At 40.6% G+C, this 17,265-nt stretch overlaps 1 protein-coding gene across 1 annotated transcript in view; it reads left to right on the plus strand.

The window, feature by feature from the left end:
• si:ch211-106n13.3 (vWFA and Collagen domain-containing protein) overlaps window positions 1–17,265 on the plus strand; it is a 72,440-nt gene that overhangs the window by 24,987 nt on the left and 30,188 nt on the right. The window contains 5 exon segments of the mRNA XM_060906401.1: window positions 5,575–5,628; window positions 7,297–7,341; window positions 8,729–8,782; window positions 11,364–11,417; window positions 11,529–11,582. Coding sequence (XP_060762384.1) covers window positions 5,575–5,628; window positions 7,297–7,341; window positions 8,729–8,782; window positions 11,364–11,417; window positions 11,529–11,582 — 261 coding nt within the window.

The following is a 17,265-nucleotide window of genomic DNA, read 5'->3' on the forward strand; positions in this document are numbered from 1 at the left end:
ATTGCAAACAAGTGTAGCCAGGAATACCGATGCTATTTTTGAACCTAGGCGATATGACCACAGACCGGCGTCTCGTTGGAAAGGAGGGTCCCTCTGAAGCCTCCCCCAAGGTTTCAGGATGAATATGGCTTGTAATTTGGCACTCAGGGTATGCGAAAGTGAGCGAAATGAAGAATCTTATAGATATCTCTGTGCCTGGCTGTCATGGGCGTAGCATATTTTTTAGATCTTAATAACAGGCTGCCTCAAAGTTCCTACTCGCTTTCCAATTAGGACACATGCGTGCTGTAGTCGCGCATGTAATTTCTCGAGTGACATTTTGGCTTTCATTTATAGCATGTAAAAATGTAGCGTATTTTCCAGCTTTCCAGGTTTAAGCTCTAATTATATGTGAGTTAATCTTAAAGTGTTTGAAAGCTTTGTATAGCACAGTGAGAGCTATAACAGGATATGAACATCAGGGCTGGGACTCATGTTAGGCTGGTAAAGTGACAGTTTTTGGGTGGTGAAGTGGCTTCATGGGGCTTCATTATCGTCCTCAAAGGTATACATATTTGAAATCAATAGAGTGTGAATTAACTAGCAAATTGGTCAAGTTTGTGTATTATTGCAGCGTATAGTTAGATTATTGCAGTAAGCGCCCTCAGTACCGTAGGTTATTATGCTAATTATCTGTAATATTTCATGCTGAAATGTATATTTTTTTGGCCATAAATACACTCAAACTATGGAATACCATTATCTAATATTAAATAACATAATGTAAGCAAAATCTAAAATATGATGTGCTGCATCAAGTGATATTTAACGCTCCTTGATGATGAACTAATCTTATGCATTTGATGAACTCCTGAGCAATGAACTCCTTGTGCTGAAGAACGGGCAAGCCATGGCCTAATGGTTAGAGAAGCAGCTTTGGCACTAAAAGGTTGCTGGTTCAATTCCCTGGACCAGCATGAATGGCTGAAGTGCCCTTGAGCATTGCACCTAACCCCGGGCTGCTCTAGGTACATTGTACATCACTCTGGATAAGAGCATCTGCTAAATGCCATTAATGTAGTGTAATGTACTAACACCTGATTGCTAATGATTGTAGGAAGGGTGTACTTATTTTTTCTCACCTGGGTTCTGAATGTTGGTTTACTTTAAGCAGGAAAATACATGACCACATATTGGAATCTGTTGTGCTTTTTATTGTCACCTGAGGATAATTGTCGGTTTCTCGAAGTAGGTGGGGTCACTTTTGCGTTACATTGTATTAGATTGGACAAGAAAGAAAACAAAATAAGATCTGGGTCATCAAGTGCACATTTTTTTAGCTTGTCTTTAAAGAACATCATTTTGACGCTATCGGAAAACCCCATCACACAATTTCAGAGATGTGAACTGGACGTCTGTTTAACAATAAAATAACTTTTTAATAATCTGAATGTTGAGCCGAGAAAAACGACTTAAGAAGGTGTGCAACCTGATTCGGAATACCAGGAACTATGTGCATCATTATTAACATTACTTCTGAACACAAATTACGCCAAGCTTTTGCTTTGTTGATGATGATGATAACTGCTATGTTGGCAACTTTTAAATTTTGATAGACATACCAATTAACTGTCCAAATATATGAGGACAGTGTGACTGTAGTGAGAATGATGGAAGCATTTCAGGTGGATGTTGGATTGCACCAGGGCTCAGCCCTAAGCCCTTTCTTGTTTGCGATGATAATGGGCAGGTTGACAGACAACACCAGGCAAGAGGCCCCATGGACAGTGATGTTTGCAGATGATATTGTGATCTGTAGTGAGAATAGGGAGCAAGTGGAAGAAAACCTAGAGACATGGAGGTATGCATTAGAGAGAAGGGGCATGAAAGCCAGTCGGAGCAAGATGGAGTACATGTGCGTGAATGAGGGTGAAGACAATGGAATGGTCATCATCATCATCATCAGCAGCAGCTGTCCATCGCTAGCAATGATGACTGCTTCATTAGGATGTGCAGAAATGCAGATGGGACACATGTAATTCTCCTTTCCTAATGAAGCGTCTTGCACAGTAAGATAAGACAAACGATGTCACGCCCCCATCGTGGTGTCTCTCTGGACCTCCAGGCCTGATGCCAAGTGGTGCACAAAAGTGCCACAGACCTGACGGGTATGGAAGTTGCGCCACAGTGACAACTGACTTGCCAGGTAATGCCATCTGTTGGCCATTGGAGTGGCTCTTCCACATACCATTTGGTGGTGTGCCATTGACCCTGTTGGGTTCATCTGCCCCATGGCACTGAAAAGTGCCCTGCTACCAACGCCTTATTGGTGATGTACTATTTAACCCATAAATGGAACCTAGGCAGGTGCTACCACTCCGGGTCAGAGTGGACCTGGGAACAATGGTGATTTAAGGGGTAGCTCCACTTTCCCCAGTATTCAAGTCCTCCTGGACTTGAGACTCACCACCAGTTGCAGTTTAAAGTCATACTCAGGACAGTGGAATGGTACAGTTACAAGGAACAGAGGTGGTCAAAGCAGATGAGTTAAAATATCTGGGGTCAACTGTACAAAGTAATGGTAAATATGGAAGAGAAGTGAAGAAGACAGTGCAAGCAGGTTGAAATGGAAGGAGGAGAGTGTCAGGAGTGATTTGTGACAGAAGGGTACCAGCAAGAGTGAAAGGGAAGGTGGATAAGACAGTAGTAAGAGCAGCGATGTTGTATGGTTTGGAGACAAAAGACAGGAGGCTGAACTGGAGGGAGCAGAGCTGAAGATGCTGAGATGTTCATTGGGAGTGACAAAGTTGGACAGGATTAGAAACGAGTAGGTATATTAGAAGGACAGGACATGTAGGATGGCTTGGAGACAAAGTGAGAGAGGCGAGATTGAGATGGTTTGGACACGTACAGAGGAGAGATCCAGGGTATATTGGGAGAAGAATGCTGGAAATGGAGTTGCCGGGTAGAAGGAAAAGAGGAAGAGCAAAGATAAGATTTATGGATGTGATGAAGGGGGACATGAGGACAGTTGGTGCTACAGAAAAAGATACAGAGGACAGGAGGAGATGGAGGGACATTATCCAGTGTGGTAAGCCCTAATGGGAACAGTCAGAAGAAGAAGAACATATCAACTAACATCTCACTATAGTAGGGCTAAAAATCATGTGATAAGAAGTCTTTGAAAAAAGTAATGAAGTGTGATTGTAAATATTTACAGTAGATTGTGGTAAACTAACTTTGTAATTGGAGCATCTCATTTGGAGGTGCTATCTTCTCCATCATCAGAGTCCTGTCCTGCCAAGTTCTCACACTCCCCTGTGGTCAGACCTCTCTGGCCACAACCAACACTTGTTTTCCTCAATATTTACGGCTATTACAATCTTGCCTCAAGTCCCCACCAGGTTCTAATTTTCTAAATGACAGGGTGTGTTGATTTTGCACAGGTCCATGTGGTGAACCTCATAAAGGGCCTGTTCTTTGTGCACTGCTTTATGGGTAAACCTGACAGGCTGAACTGGAGGTGTGTGTGGTTCTGTGAGCAGGAGTGTAGTTTATTTCCTGGATGTCGAAGGCCGATTAGCATGTGCTGGAGCACCGTGTCTAAACGTACATAGATACTTGAGCTGAAACGAATGCACTTACATATATACTGCAGAGATGGTAGAGAATTTCTGAGAATTTGTAAGTGAGTAAATAATGTGTGAGTAAATGATCTCTCTCAATATGTCAGCTAGATTTTAAATGCAAGTATGTTTTATGATTACACAGTGTGTCATGTATGCAGCCAATGTGACCTAACTGCCCAACTCAGGTTGTGTCTTATTGAGTTCACATGACTCAAGATCAAACAGCAAGATTTATTAATTTATTAAAGTTTGGAATAAAGTAATCAATCAAAAGTCAAGCAAGTTTGTGTCTTGCCTCAATTAGCTAGCTTAAATTAACACTTCAAGAATTTTAGGTTAGGATTCCTGAAAGATGGGATGGGATGGGATAGCACTGGGATAGGATATGATAGGATAGGATGGGATAGAACTGGATAGCATTGGGATAGAATGGGATGGGATGGGATAGGACCGGATAGCATTGGGATAGGATAGGATACGATAGGATAGGATGGGATAGGACTGGATAGCATTGGGATAGGATGGGATAGGACCGGATAGCATTGGGAGAGGATGGGATAGGACTGGATAGCATTGGGATAAGATAGGATAGGATATGTTAGGATAGGATGGAATAGGGATAGGACAGCATCAGAATAGGATAGGATGGGATACGATAGGAGAAGATGGGATAGGATGGGATAGGACCAGATAGCATAGGATTGGCTTGCATAGGGATCAGATAGGATATGGTATGATAGGATTGGATAGGATAGGATAAGCTAGAATAGGATGAGATAGGACTGGATAGCACTGGGATAGGATTGGATGGGATAGGACCAGATAGCATTGGGATGGGATAGGATAGGATACGGTAGGGTAGGATGGGATAGGATAGCATCGGGATAGGATAGGATGGGATACGATAGGAGAAGATGGGATAGGATATGATTGCATAAGGATAGGATAGGATGGGATGGGATAGGACCAGATAGCATAGGATTGGCTTGCGTAGGGATCGGATAGGATATGGTTTGATAGGATCAGATAGTATAGGGATAGGATACAATAGGATGGGATAGGACCAGATAGCATTGGGATAGGATGAGATGAGATGGGATAGGACCGGATAGCACTGGGATGGGATAGGGATAGGATAGCATTGGAATAGGATAGGATAGGATGGGATACGATAGGATTGGATAGGATCGGATAGTATAGGGGTAGGATAGGATACGATAGGATAGGACTGTGTAGGAATAGGATAGCATAGCATAGGGATAGGATTGTGTAGGATAGGATAGGGTTTGCTTCTCATCCATGATGTTAGTGTAATTAGCAGACATCTCTTAGCTAAAGTTGGCTTTTGTGTCTAGCTGGCTAATGTAGGTTTTTATATAATCTCCCTACAACAATTAATCTGCACAATTAATAACCTACAAAAAATAATTAAAAGCAATAAATAAAACAAGTTTTTATTGATCAAATAAAAATGTATCATTATTGGAAGGGTAGAAGTACTCCTCTATTTTGCTTTGCCTCACAGCTTGTCATTAATTATTTTCCTATAACAGCAAACATCCAAGTGTTTTTCGTTACTTTATACATTTAATACAAAAAAAGGTTTAAAAAAATTCACCAGGAATTTAACAGATGTTTATCTGTGGGAGTGGTCTGAGATGTGCATTTTGTATAAAATAAGCATAGTGTGTTGAATTAAACAAAAGAGAGAGTATAATCTGAAGTTCACGTCCTTCCATGTCAGTCCTGTATTTCTGTAAGATGGTTGCTTAAATAGTACTCAGAAGAGTGATTCATCTGTAAAACCTCTTTCATGATGATTTAAGCAATGCTTTCTCTTCCCTTTCAAATGTTGAAATCAAGTTTTTGTGCAAATCCAATTAATGTGTTTTTTTTTTTTTTTAAAGAAATTATCACATTGATGGTTTTCTCTGATGTAGCATGTGGTCATGTGTTTGCGTCACAGGGTGAGAAAGGGGATGTTGGTGAACCTGGAACCGATGGACAGAATGGTATTCCGGTAGGTTAACCATCTGAACCTTATGAACATCTTTTTTTTTTTTTTGTATGCTTTCCTGGGAGTCATCACTGTCATCGTCAGTGGTGTTACTGCCATCATGGGTCATCAACCACAGGATTGCTGTTCTCTTTATGTTTTGCAGTCCTGCAGTTTTCATTGCTTTTCTAAACACATGGAAGCATTTCAGCTCATTTCAGCTTTAAATGTCATTTGATTTAGTAAAGTCCCTGTTTTTAGCTTGATCCCAGTCAAAATAAGAGCATCACCACGGTGATTATACTCTCCCAAAATACACTGCTGGGGTGTAGAGTAGTAGAGCAGCTCCTTTCATAATGATGAGCACATTAGAAACAAGATCAGACCCCTTCTCTGCATTCATTTCTCATTAGTTTCTTTAGTTAGTACATTACTACAAATTCGAAACAAACCGCCGCTTGGTTAATGACGTAAGCTAGACAGCTGGCGGATAAAGCCGAAGAAGCCTAAAGCCACCAGTAATCTATCTCAGACTTTAGGAGCTCTTAATGCAAAATGATTGGAACAGCTTGGTCATGTGATGTCACTTCTCAGCAGACACATTCTCTCATGCTTCCTAGAAGCAGTGAAGGTTTTTGGCAAGGACGGTTAGTTTTGCTATAAATTTAAAGCTTTAAATACTCCCAGCTAAGATTTGACGTTTATTCATCTTGGCAGGCGGTTCTTGCGGAGACGTTTTGGCTGCATGAAAGTTTTTCTTGTGGCCTCCTTGTGGGAAGCAGGATCTATGGAATCTTTTAGGTAGATAGATGCACGTTTCAGGTCGCATGCCCAAGCACTATTTTGAGTCTTTGTAATTAATCCGGCGGTTAATACAAGCCTTCGGCTTTGCCTGCGGTGAACCTCTGGATGTTCTGTTTCCAGTGGAACATTTATGTGAAGGAAAAAAAATCTTCAGGTGCAAAGAGATGCTTCCAAAATGCCAATGTGCTTGACTTCAGGTTACCAAATCCCCCCAGATGCTCCCTTGGCTTGTACGCCATTCTCATTTTCCTACTGGTAAACTGCTTGATTGCGGAAAACTGTGGCGCTCATTCAGTCGATAACGTGCCAGGGTTGCACTTCCTGTTTACGCCAACCTGAGTGGTTCATTGAAACAGAAATCTTTAGCATCTTCCTGAGGCCATTTGGGTGGGGGAGCTTTTGAAAGGAGCACAACTTGACTTGAACAGCTAAACGAGTGTGCCGATTTAAGTGTTCCCTCTCCTCCAATCTTTAATCAATGTTCTCCTGGGTGTAATTACTGCTCTAACGAGGGAGAAGTCCACTTGCCAGAAGACAAATAACAAGCCGCCAAGGGAAACTGAACACCCAGAAAACTAGACATAAGAAACCAATTACTGAGGATCGGGGTTTTTTTTGTTTGTTTGTTTTGTTTTGTTTTTCAAAAATGATTTGGAAGTGAGGCAGAAACCAATCACAGCACAGAGCTGAGTGATTAAAGGTTAAGAATCCAAATGATGGGATAGGAACTCACAACCTTCTGATCACTAGTAGATCTACCCCTGCTCACTGGTTGTTGTTTCTTTTTTTAATGTATATGTTTATACGTGCCTTTCTCAGTATGGACTGTATTTGTGCCTGTGTATGAGAATTGAACCTTACCTGCATTTTGATTTCTGCATGTTTCAGGGAATGAGGGGACATCCAGGTGAAATGGGGCCCGCTGGACCTCAGGTAAGAGTTTGGAGCCTAATAAACACACTAGAATTCAAGAAAAGACTGTAATGACATTCTGCTATAGTAGTATTTCTGGTTTCCTTTATACATTACTAGAAAATTGCAAGAGGTCAAAAAAGATGGACTATATATTGCACGAAGATATGAAGTTTATCTTCGAGTGGTGAACATATTCATGTGTATGCGATGCGAACTAGTGAAAATCTTTTCAGCGCGAGAAGATAAACTTCATATCTTTGCACCACTGTGTAATGTTCTTTTATATTATATGGACACATCCAAAAAAAAATGCAAGTTAATCAAAAGAATTTTAATTTTGAACTGGCTTGCCATTTTGACAACACATGTCTAGTCAGCGGGAAAACACTGGGAATGACGTCATCTGAGTGAAATATCAGGAATTATTGTACATACAGGACACGTTTTCGATGGAATAAAAACTATTTCTATTCCCTTCTAGCGGGTTTCATTCATTTGGTTTGATAGCATGCAATATTGTTAGCATATTGCTTATCCTACATGTATTATGTCACTCTACCAATGGAGAATGAGCGTTGAATATGGTTTACGACATTGCATGGTTGTCAAGAAAACATGACGTTACATGTCGGAGACGTAAAACTTCGGCGCTAGCGAGCGACTGCGGCAATTTGTAAACAAACATGGCTGCCAGGTTTGCTTCGTTAAATATGGAAGATTTTGAGAGAATTTTGAAAGAGAAAGATGCGCTGAACACCCTAAAGAAATGTGTATGAATAATAATAATATCGGTTGGCTTTTTTCATGGTATATAGCTGAATACGGTAATATTTTTCATGGTAAGTAGCTGAATATTCCATTCAGCTACTTGTCTTCGACTCGTTCAATATCATGCTGGCTGAATGGAATATATCTGATATACCATGAAAAAAAGCCAGCCAATATTATTTAAATACATCACTCAGATCTGCGATGTATTTTGTACGAAAAATGCGAGTTTTTCAACACAAGAAGATAAATTTCACATCTTCAAGCCAGCATGTGATTTTCTTTTTATTATATTGACACATTCACAAAGTACCAAATGCATCAAAAACAATTACCGGTAATTGATTTCCTCATGAGTGACATATAGAGATTTATGTCACAGTTTTGGTTCTCCATGTCCTGGATGGAGCTCGTATGAAAAATACAAGTGGCGTATTTCCCAGTAAAACACTCGTGTCCATACAGTATAATCCTTATATAATCCCAGTTAAAATACTCGTGTGTGTGTGTGTGTGTTATATTATTTTTACAAGTTATTTTTACAATATTATTTTTACAAGCTGGCTATGTTAATTCTGTGGTGTTGCTATTTATTAACACAGTATTTATCATGTCATGAAACTGTAAACTGTAACAGGGTGAACGAGGTTCGCCAGGGCCACCGGGTCCAGTGGGAGCAAAAGGACCTCAGGTATATTTTATATATATATATATATCTCATCTCATCTCATTATCTGTAGCCGCTTTATCCTGTTCTACAGGGTCGCAGGCAAGCTGGAGCCTATCCCAGCTGACTACGGGCGAAAGGCGGGGTACACCTTGGACAAGTCGCCAGGCCATCACAGGGCTGACACATAGACACAGACAACCATTCACACCCACATTCACACCTACGGTCAATTTAGAGTCACCAGTTAACCTAACCTGCATGTCTTTGGACTGTGGGGGAAACCAGAGCACCCGGAGGAAACCCACGCGGACACGGGGAGAACATGCAAACTCCGCACAGAAAGGCCCTTATCAGCCATGGGGCTCGAACCCGGACCTTCTTGCTGTGAGGCGACAGCGCTAACCACTACACCACCGTGCCTCTATCTATCTATCTATCTATCTATCTATCTATCTATCTATCTATCTATCTGTATATGTATGTATGTATAATTTTTTTTTTTTAAAGAAAAAATAAGTTTTTTTTCTGGTCAGATTAGGGTTTAAAAAATGTGCTCTTCATGGAGAACAGTGTACAGTGTAGTTTGATTGGAGCCTTCCAGCAGTCCTATTGGAGCCCCCTGCTGGAACTTTCCAGTATTACACCTCTAACTTGTAACCAGTGTTCACAATTGAGGGACTATGACTTTTAGGCTGGGGTGACATGGTAGTGTAGTGGTTAGCCCTGTCGCCTCAGAGCAAGAAGGTCCTGGGTTCGAGCCCAGTGGCCAACAGGGGCCTTTCTGTCTGGAGTTTGCATGTTCTCTCTGTGTCTGCGTGGATGTGCTCCGGTTTCCCCAAAAAACATGCAGGTTAGGTGAATTGGTGGCTCTAAATTGACCATAGGTGTGAATGGTTGTGTGTCTCTGTGTGTCAGCCCTGCGATGACCTGGCGACTTGTCCAGGGTGTACCCCGCCTTTCACCCATAGTCAGCTGGGATAGGCTCCAGCTTGCCTGCGACCCTGTAGAACAGGATAAGCGGCTACAGATAATGGATGGTTGGATGGACTTTTAGGCTGATGTTGACTTCATAGAGCATGATTATTATAGTGTATTCAATGGATGCAGTGAAAGGATATGTGTTTTTCCCCACTTTAGCAAAATCAAAACCAAAAGCCAGTTAGAGAGGCCTTTGGCTTCTTTTTTTTTTAAAACTCTTGCCAACATTTTGGTTTCATTTCCTGGTATTAGTTCAAAAGTTAGTATCTTTTCAATGTGGTTGATGTCACATGTCTCTTTTGGATCAGCACTTATGCAGTCAAAGTTATACTTCTTTAACAGTGTATCTGTTGATGTTTCTATTCCGTTTGCTAGCAATAAAATTTCAGAGCAAAAAAAAAAAAAGTATGGACTGATTTAACGTGTAATGGGCAAATTAATGTGCCTAAATGAATTTTGTACACTTTTAAACGAGTCATGGTTAAGTCAATGTGATAATGTCTGAGGTGGTTCGCTAAACAGCCTGTCTTGTTGCTTGCTAGCTTGAACATGCTTTGTAAGTTGTTACTGTTAACATTTACAAGACAAGTTTAACAGAGAAGTTTTGTTTGACTATGTTTCTTTCTTGGGGCGGCACGGTGGTGTAGTGGTTAGCGCTGTTGTCTCACAGCAAGAAGGTCCTGGGTTCGAGCCCCGTGGCCGGCGAGGGCCTTTCTGTGTGGAGTTTGCATGTTCTCCCCGTGTCCGCGTGGGTTTCCTCCGGGTGCTCCGGTTTCCCCCACAGTTGAAAGACATGCAGGTTAGGTTAACTGGTGACTCTAAATTGACCGTAGGTGTGAGTGTGAATGGTTGTTTGTCTGTGTGTCAGCCCTGCGATGACCTGGCAATTTGTCCAGGGTGTACCCCGCCTTTCGTCCATAGTCAGCTGGGATAGGCTCCAGCTTGCCTGCGACCCTGTAGAACAGGATAAGCGGCTACAGATAATGGATGGATGGATGTTTCTTAGTGTGACTTAAATCAGTGGTTAAATTTTCTCTCTTTTGGGTCTTTGTGGTTTTAATTTTGCTAACTTTCCAGAGTGAGGCTGCTTAGGCTAGTTTATGTTAGCTAGCTGCTAGATAGTGGAGCTTTTGGACTTTGACTATTTTGAGTAACATTAACCCATTAAGTAGACAACTTTTTAAAGGATTTTTTTTTAAAGATTGAAAAAGAAATCTTATGTTTTCACCTTCGTTTATTTCTTTGACTGCCTGTTCCCAACATATGTCAAAAAGTAGCAAACGGATTTTGTTGAAATTTGGAGGAAAGGTTGATTAGCTTTTGATGCAAATCTGCATATGTACATGAATCCAGGGTTTCTTTGTCTTTTCCCAATGTAACTCAAAAAGTAGTGAACGGATTTGGATGAAATTTGGTGTACAGCTTTAGTATTACCCGAGGTTCAGGTGATTTGATTTTAATAATACATGGCTTGGTGGATGTATACACTCTACCGAGCGCCCTTCTAGTTATGAATGCAACAATTCTGTGGGGGTTTTGGTGTTGGGACATATTTTGAAATTTAGGTGTAATTTTTCTCCACAGACTCACAGAATAACTAAACTAATCTGTGACTTCATTTCAGGGACCTCCAGGCCCAATGGGACCACCTGGTCGAGAAGGTCCAGTCGGTCCAAAGGTACTTGATCGAAATGTAAAACAAATATGAGCGTGTGTGTGAGATACAATGAAACTGATGTGTGTGGGAAGATATCTGGTATAATCTCAATAAGTGACACTGTTCTTTCAGGGGAACTCAGGGCCTCGAGGGCAGGATGGTGCCCCTGGCGTATCTGGCACTAAAGTGAGTTATTCAGCAGATTTTTTTTAGGGTTTTTCCCTCCCCAAAGGTGTGAAAACAATATCCTGCTCAGAACTTAGAAAATGTCACTGAATCGAGATAGTGCTAAATACAAATCTTGATTTCCTGCATGAAGGGGTTGACTTGTGCAAACGTTACAAGAACAAAATTATGAGTAGTTACATTATAGTGGTAATTTATGTCTAAGTACCCATATAAAGGAGGACGGACTCGCCACAGTTCAAGTCAACTTTATTGTCAAATATGCTATACATGCTCGACATACAGCACAGATGAAATATCAGTCCTCTCTGACCCACGGTGCAAACAGGCAATGCAATAAATAAAAATAGAATAATTGAAAAAAACAAACAATATAAACAGTATAAACACTCTAGATAGGAACTAGACATAGACTAAACACTCAAACAATATAAACAGTATAAATAAACAGTATAAACACTAGATAAGAACAAGACATAGACTAAACACTCAGACAATATAAACAGAGTAAACACTAGATAAGAACTACACACAGACTAAACACTCAAACAGACAATATAAACACTCTAGATATGAACTAGACATAGACTAAACACTCCTCTCTCTCTCTCTCTCTCTCTCTCTCTCTCTCTCTCTATATATATATATATATATATATATATATATATATATATATATATATAGTTACGTTCCCCGCAGCAATTAGGGGATGGGGGAAGCAACAGAAATAAACCAAAAAGACCCGGGAGGACAAGGAGGCAGACCCAGGGCCGAAATGGAAACCGTTTTTATTCACAAAATAGTAGAAAAAACAACTAAAGGCACTGGTCTCCAAAACAAAAGAAAAACAAACAAGAGCCAGGTTCTCACCAAAACTACAATAAACAAACCACAACCAAACAGTTCCGGGATTACGCGCGCTCCTTTTAGACTGGTACCAAAATTCAAAAAAGTGCTTATTTAAGGAGTTAAAGGCATTTTTGAGACAAAGTCGGCAAACAGTCTTATTTTGTCAATTTGGGTGTGCCGAATTCAAATCTACAATATGCCGAGCTCTATCTGACCTCTGTTGACCTCTAGAGGTCATTGAACTTTGGGCCTGTAAACGTCTCAGCTGAACCCAGTTTCTCAGCTTTCTAAGGAATGAAATGTACTAAAATGATTAATGAAGTTAGCAAATGGCCTTGTTTGTTAAATGTTTGGGTGCTGAATTCATTTTTCATTTGTAAAACGACATATGACCTCTGATAACCTCAAGGTCATTAAACTTGGCCTATAGGCCTATGCATTTAACGGCATTTTTAAACTGACTTTACTCCCCCAAAAAGAATATGAACAGACAAAAAACAAATAGAAAGGAACAAATACAACATTAAATGCCAGTCCATGTACATGTGACTTACTTTTCACAATGAGAATGCCTAGGCGATCACCTTACATAACATTGCATTACAGTTTTTTTCTTTGTTTTGTTTTAAACGGGGTAAAACCTTTACAAAAAACAAACAACAAAGAAAAAAACTCTCATATATACTAACCCTGATTAACCTGTATACCCTGTATGCCCCCACATTTTGTATGTTGCTGAATCTGTCCTTTTTTCAGTAGCTTTGTATAAACAATAACCGCTAAATGTAATGCAATGTAATGTAAGGTGATCGCCTAGGCATTCTCATTGTGAAAAGCAGAGGTGGACAAAGTACCCAACTTCATTACTTAAGTCAAAGTACAGATCCCACTGGCCAAATGTTACTCTGATACAAGTGAAAGTTGTCCAGTCAAAATTTTACTTAAGTTAAAGTACTGAAGTACTTGCTTTTAAAAATACTTAAGTATTAAAAGTACATTTTCTGTCAACGCATTGTTGTATTATTGCCACAACGCTTACAAAACCTAATACCTCTGAAGCAATTGACTGGATTTATTGACTAGCTCATGGAACCTGTAGAATAAACACCTGGTAGAATGCTACAAAATGAAACACAACTGAACGGAAAAAGAACCATTGTCATTTTAATTTTTTTTTTTAATTGTAACACTCCTCTCCACCCCACAAAGCAGCATAGTTGTGTTCTGACCCAGCTCTGGCAGTGTGTGCACACATGTATGTGTATGTTAATCAGGAAGACAGTGGAATTGCTGTAAATGCAGCTTGCTCAGAAAATAAAAAGGACAATCCAACCTGATTAAAACCCAGGTCCACACCTCAAGCTTAATAACTGCCCAACAGCAACACTGCTTTAAGCAAGACAAAAAAAAAATGCAAGACCATCATCTGACATCAAAACAAAAAATTCCAGCAATTTGTTGTGACTGACTAGTATAATACTGTCCATCTCACAGGTCTTGTGTGTGTGTGTGTGTGTACGTGCGCGAGCGCACGTGTAATTGTATGTATGGCGGCACGGTGGTGTAGTGGTTAGCACAGTCGCCTCACAGCAAGAAGGTTCCGGGTTCAAACCCAGCAGCTGACAAGGGCCTTTCTGTGTGGAGTTTGCATGTTCTCCCCGTGTCTGTGTGGATTTCCTCCGGGTGCTCCGGTTTCCCCCACAATCCAAAGACATGCAGTTAGGTTGACATGGGGCGGCCTTGGGCTGAGGTGCCCTCGAGCAAGGTACGTAACCCCTGACTGCTCCCCGGGTGCTCTGGTGTGGCTGCCCACTGCTCTGGGTGTGTGCATGTGTTCACTGCTTCAGATGGGTTAAATGCAGAGGATGAATTTCACTGTGTTTGAAGTGTGCATGTGACGAATAATGGTTTCTTCTGTATTCATGAACATATGAATCTGCCTGTGGAATCATGGTGGTTTAATGTTAAGCTAGCTTGTCAGTGAAACTCCACCTGACATGCTCGCAAAATCTTTTCAAACTTGAAATTATATTGGGTAGCTAACGCTATTAGAAAAGAAAGATTTCTACATTTTGTTTATTTGGAAAGATTATGCTAAAACATATTTCTGAAACGACTTCAGATAACTTAACATTATTCATGTTAGAGTAACTCTGTTTTTACACGCTAACTAACAGTGTCCAAGTTAACTAGCTATGTGTAAACGTTAGCCATGGACAAGACGATGGCAACTTGGTGGGCAAATCTATAGAAAGTCATTTGACTAACCAGACTGCATAGCTATCGCAACATTATCGCTAGCTCTAAAGCACATACGACTTCATTGCAAGCTTTCTCTTGGAATAAAGCGTTTATATACCTCCATATGCTTCCGCAGGTCGGACAACAAGTATTCGTAGGCTGTGATGTGGTTCATTTTAGGCAAACAAAGCAAAAATTTAAAACAAAACAAATCTTTAATCCTTTCAGAAAACTGAAACATGGGTTCTAGGTATGGCCATGGGTGCATGCATTCCCCAGAAGAACTCCCTCCTTCCATTCTGCCATCAACTGATTGTGTTAAATAACGCTGTGGAGAAATCACTGAACTTGATTTTATACAGTCTATGGACGTGATGTGACCCTAGTGATTACTGCTAGGGTGTCTCAGTGTCACCTGTGAAAAAAACAACCGCGTTTTTGAAAAGAAAAGAAAAAACATCCACTTTCAAAACTGCTTCATAGTAACGAGGACCTTGATAGAAATGTAGTGGAGTAAAAAGTAAGATATTTGTCCTTCATATGTAGTGAAGTTAAAATCATAAGTTGCCCAAAAAAAAAAATACTCAAGTAAAGTACAGATACTCAAAAAGTGTACTTAAGTACAGTACTCAAGTAAATGTACTTCGTTACTGTCCACCTCTGGTGAAAAGTAAGTCACATGTACATGGACTGGCATTTAATTATGTTGTATTTGTTCCTTTCTATTTGTTTTTTGTCTGTTCATATTCTTTTTGGGGGAGTAAAGTCAGTTTAAAAATGCCGTTAAATGCATAGGCCTATAGGCCAAGTTTAATGACCTTGAGGTTATCAGAGGTCATATGTCGTTTTACAAATGAAAAATGAATTCAGCACCCAAACATTTAACAAACAAGGCCATTTGCTAACTTCATTAATCATTTTAGTACATTTCATTCTTTAGAAAGCTGAGAAACTGGGTTCAGCTGAGATGTTTATAGGCCCAAAGTTCAATGACCTCTAGAGGTCAACAGAGGTCAGATAGAGCTCGGCATATTGCAGATTTGAATTCGGTACACCCAAATTGACAAAATAAAACTGTTTGCCGACTTTGTCTCAAAAATGCCTTTGGGTGTCACAATTCTGGATTTTGGTACCAGTCTATTTCCCCTTAAAGGAGCAGCACACTCTCGCTAGTCGCAGCTCACAACTCTCTCTCCTAACTGTCACCGCCACAGCCCACCGGCGCTCACACCTCTCTCGAAAGGTGTCTCCCTCTCACTTTTAAACGTGGCCCCTCAATGAGGTGAGTGGGAACAGCTGCGTATAAGAGAAAGGGGCGTCCACCTGAGAGAGAAAGAGAGAAAAAAAAACAACACACACCCACACAACCACACACACGACCCCTGGCACCAGGGTCGTAACACATATATATATATATATATATATATATATATATATACAGTGGTGCTTGAAAGTTTGTGAATCCTTTAGAATTGTCTATATTTCTGCATAAATATGACCTAAAACAACATCAGATTTTCACACAAGTCCTAAAAGTAGATAAAGAGAACCCAGTTAAACAAATGAGACAAAAATATTATACTTGGTCATTTATTTATTGAGGAAAATGAGCCAATATTACATATCTGTGAGTGGCAAAAGTATGTGAACCTTTGCTTTCAGTATCTGGTGTGACCCCCTTGTGCAGCAATAACTGCAACTAAACGTTTGCGGTAACTGTTGATCAGTCCTGCACACCGGCTTGGAGGAATTTTAGCCCATTCCTCCGTACAGAACAGCTTCAACTCTGGGATGTTGGTGGGTTTCCTCACATGAACTGCTCGCTTCAGGTCCTTCCACAACATTTCGATTGGATTAAGGTCAGGAATTTGACTTGGCCATTCCAAAACATTAACTTCATTCTTCTTTAACCATTCTTTGGTAGAATGATTGTGTGCTTAGGGTCGTTGTCTTGCTGCATGGCCCACCTTCTCTTGAGATTCAGTACATGGACAGATGTCCTGACATTTTCCTTTAGAATTCGCTGGTATAATTCAGAATTCATTGTTCCATCAATGATGGCAAGCCGTCTTGGCCAAGATGCAGCAAAACAGGCCCAAACCATGATGATACCACCACCATGTTTCACAGATGGGATAAGGTTCTTATGCTGGAATGCAGTGTTTTCCTTTCTCCAAACATAACGCTTCTCATTTAAACCAAAAAGTTCTCTTTTGGTGTCATCCATCCACAAAACATTTTTCCAGTAGCCTTCTGGCTTGTCCACGTGATCTTTAGCAAACTGCAGATGAGCAGCAATGTTCTTTTTGGAGAGCAATGGCTTTCTCCTTGCAACCCTGCCATGCACACCATTGTTGTTCAGTGTTCTCCTGATGGTGGATTCATGAACATTAACATTAGCCAATGTGAGAGAGGCCTTCAGTTGCTTAGAAGTTACCCTGGGGTCCTTTGTGACCTCGCCAACTATTACACGCCTTGCTCTTGGAGTGATCTTTGTTGGTTGACCACTCCTGGGGAGGGTAACAATGGTCTTGAATTTCCTCCATTTGTACGCAATCTGTCTGACTGTGGATTGGTGGAGTCCAAACTCTTT

The sequence above is a fragment of the Neoarius graeffei genome, chromosome 23 (assembly GCF_027579695.1).
Source record: "Neoarius graeffei isolate fNeoGra1 chromosome 23, fNeoGra1.pri, whole genome shotgun sequence".
In the NCBI taxonomy this organism is placed as follows: domain Eukaryota; kingdom Metazoa; phylum Chordata; class Actinopteri; order Siluriformes; family Ariidae; genus Neoarius; species Neoarius graeffei.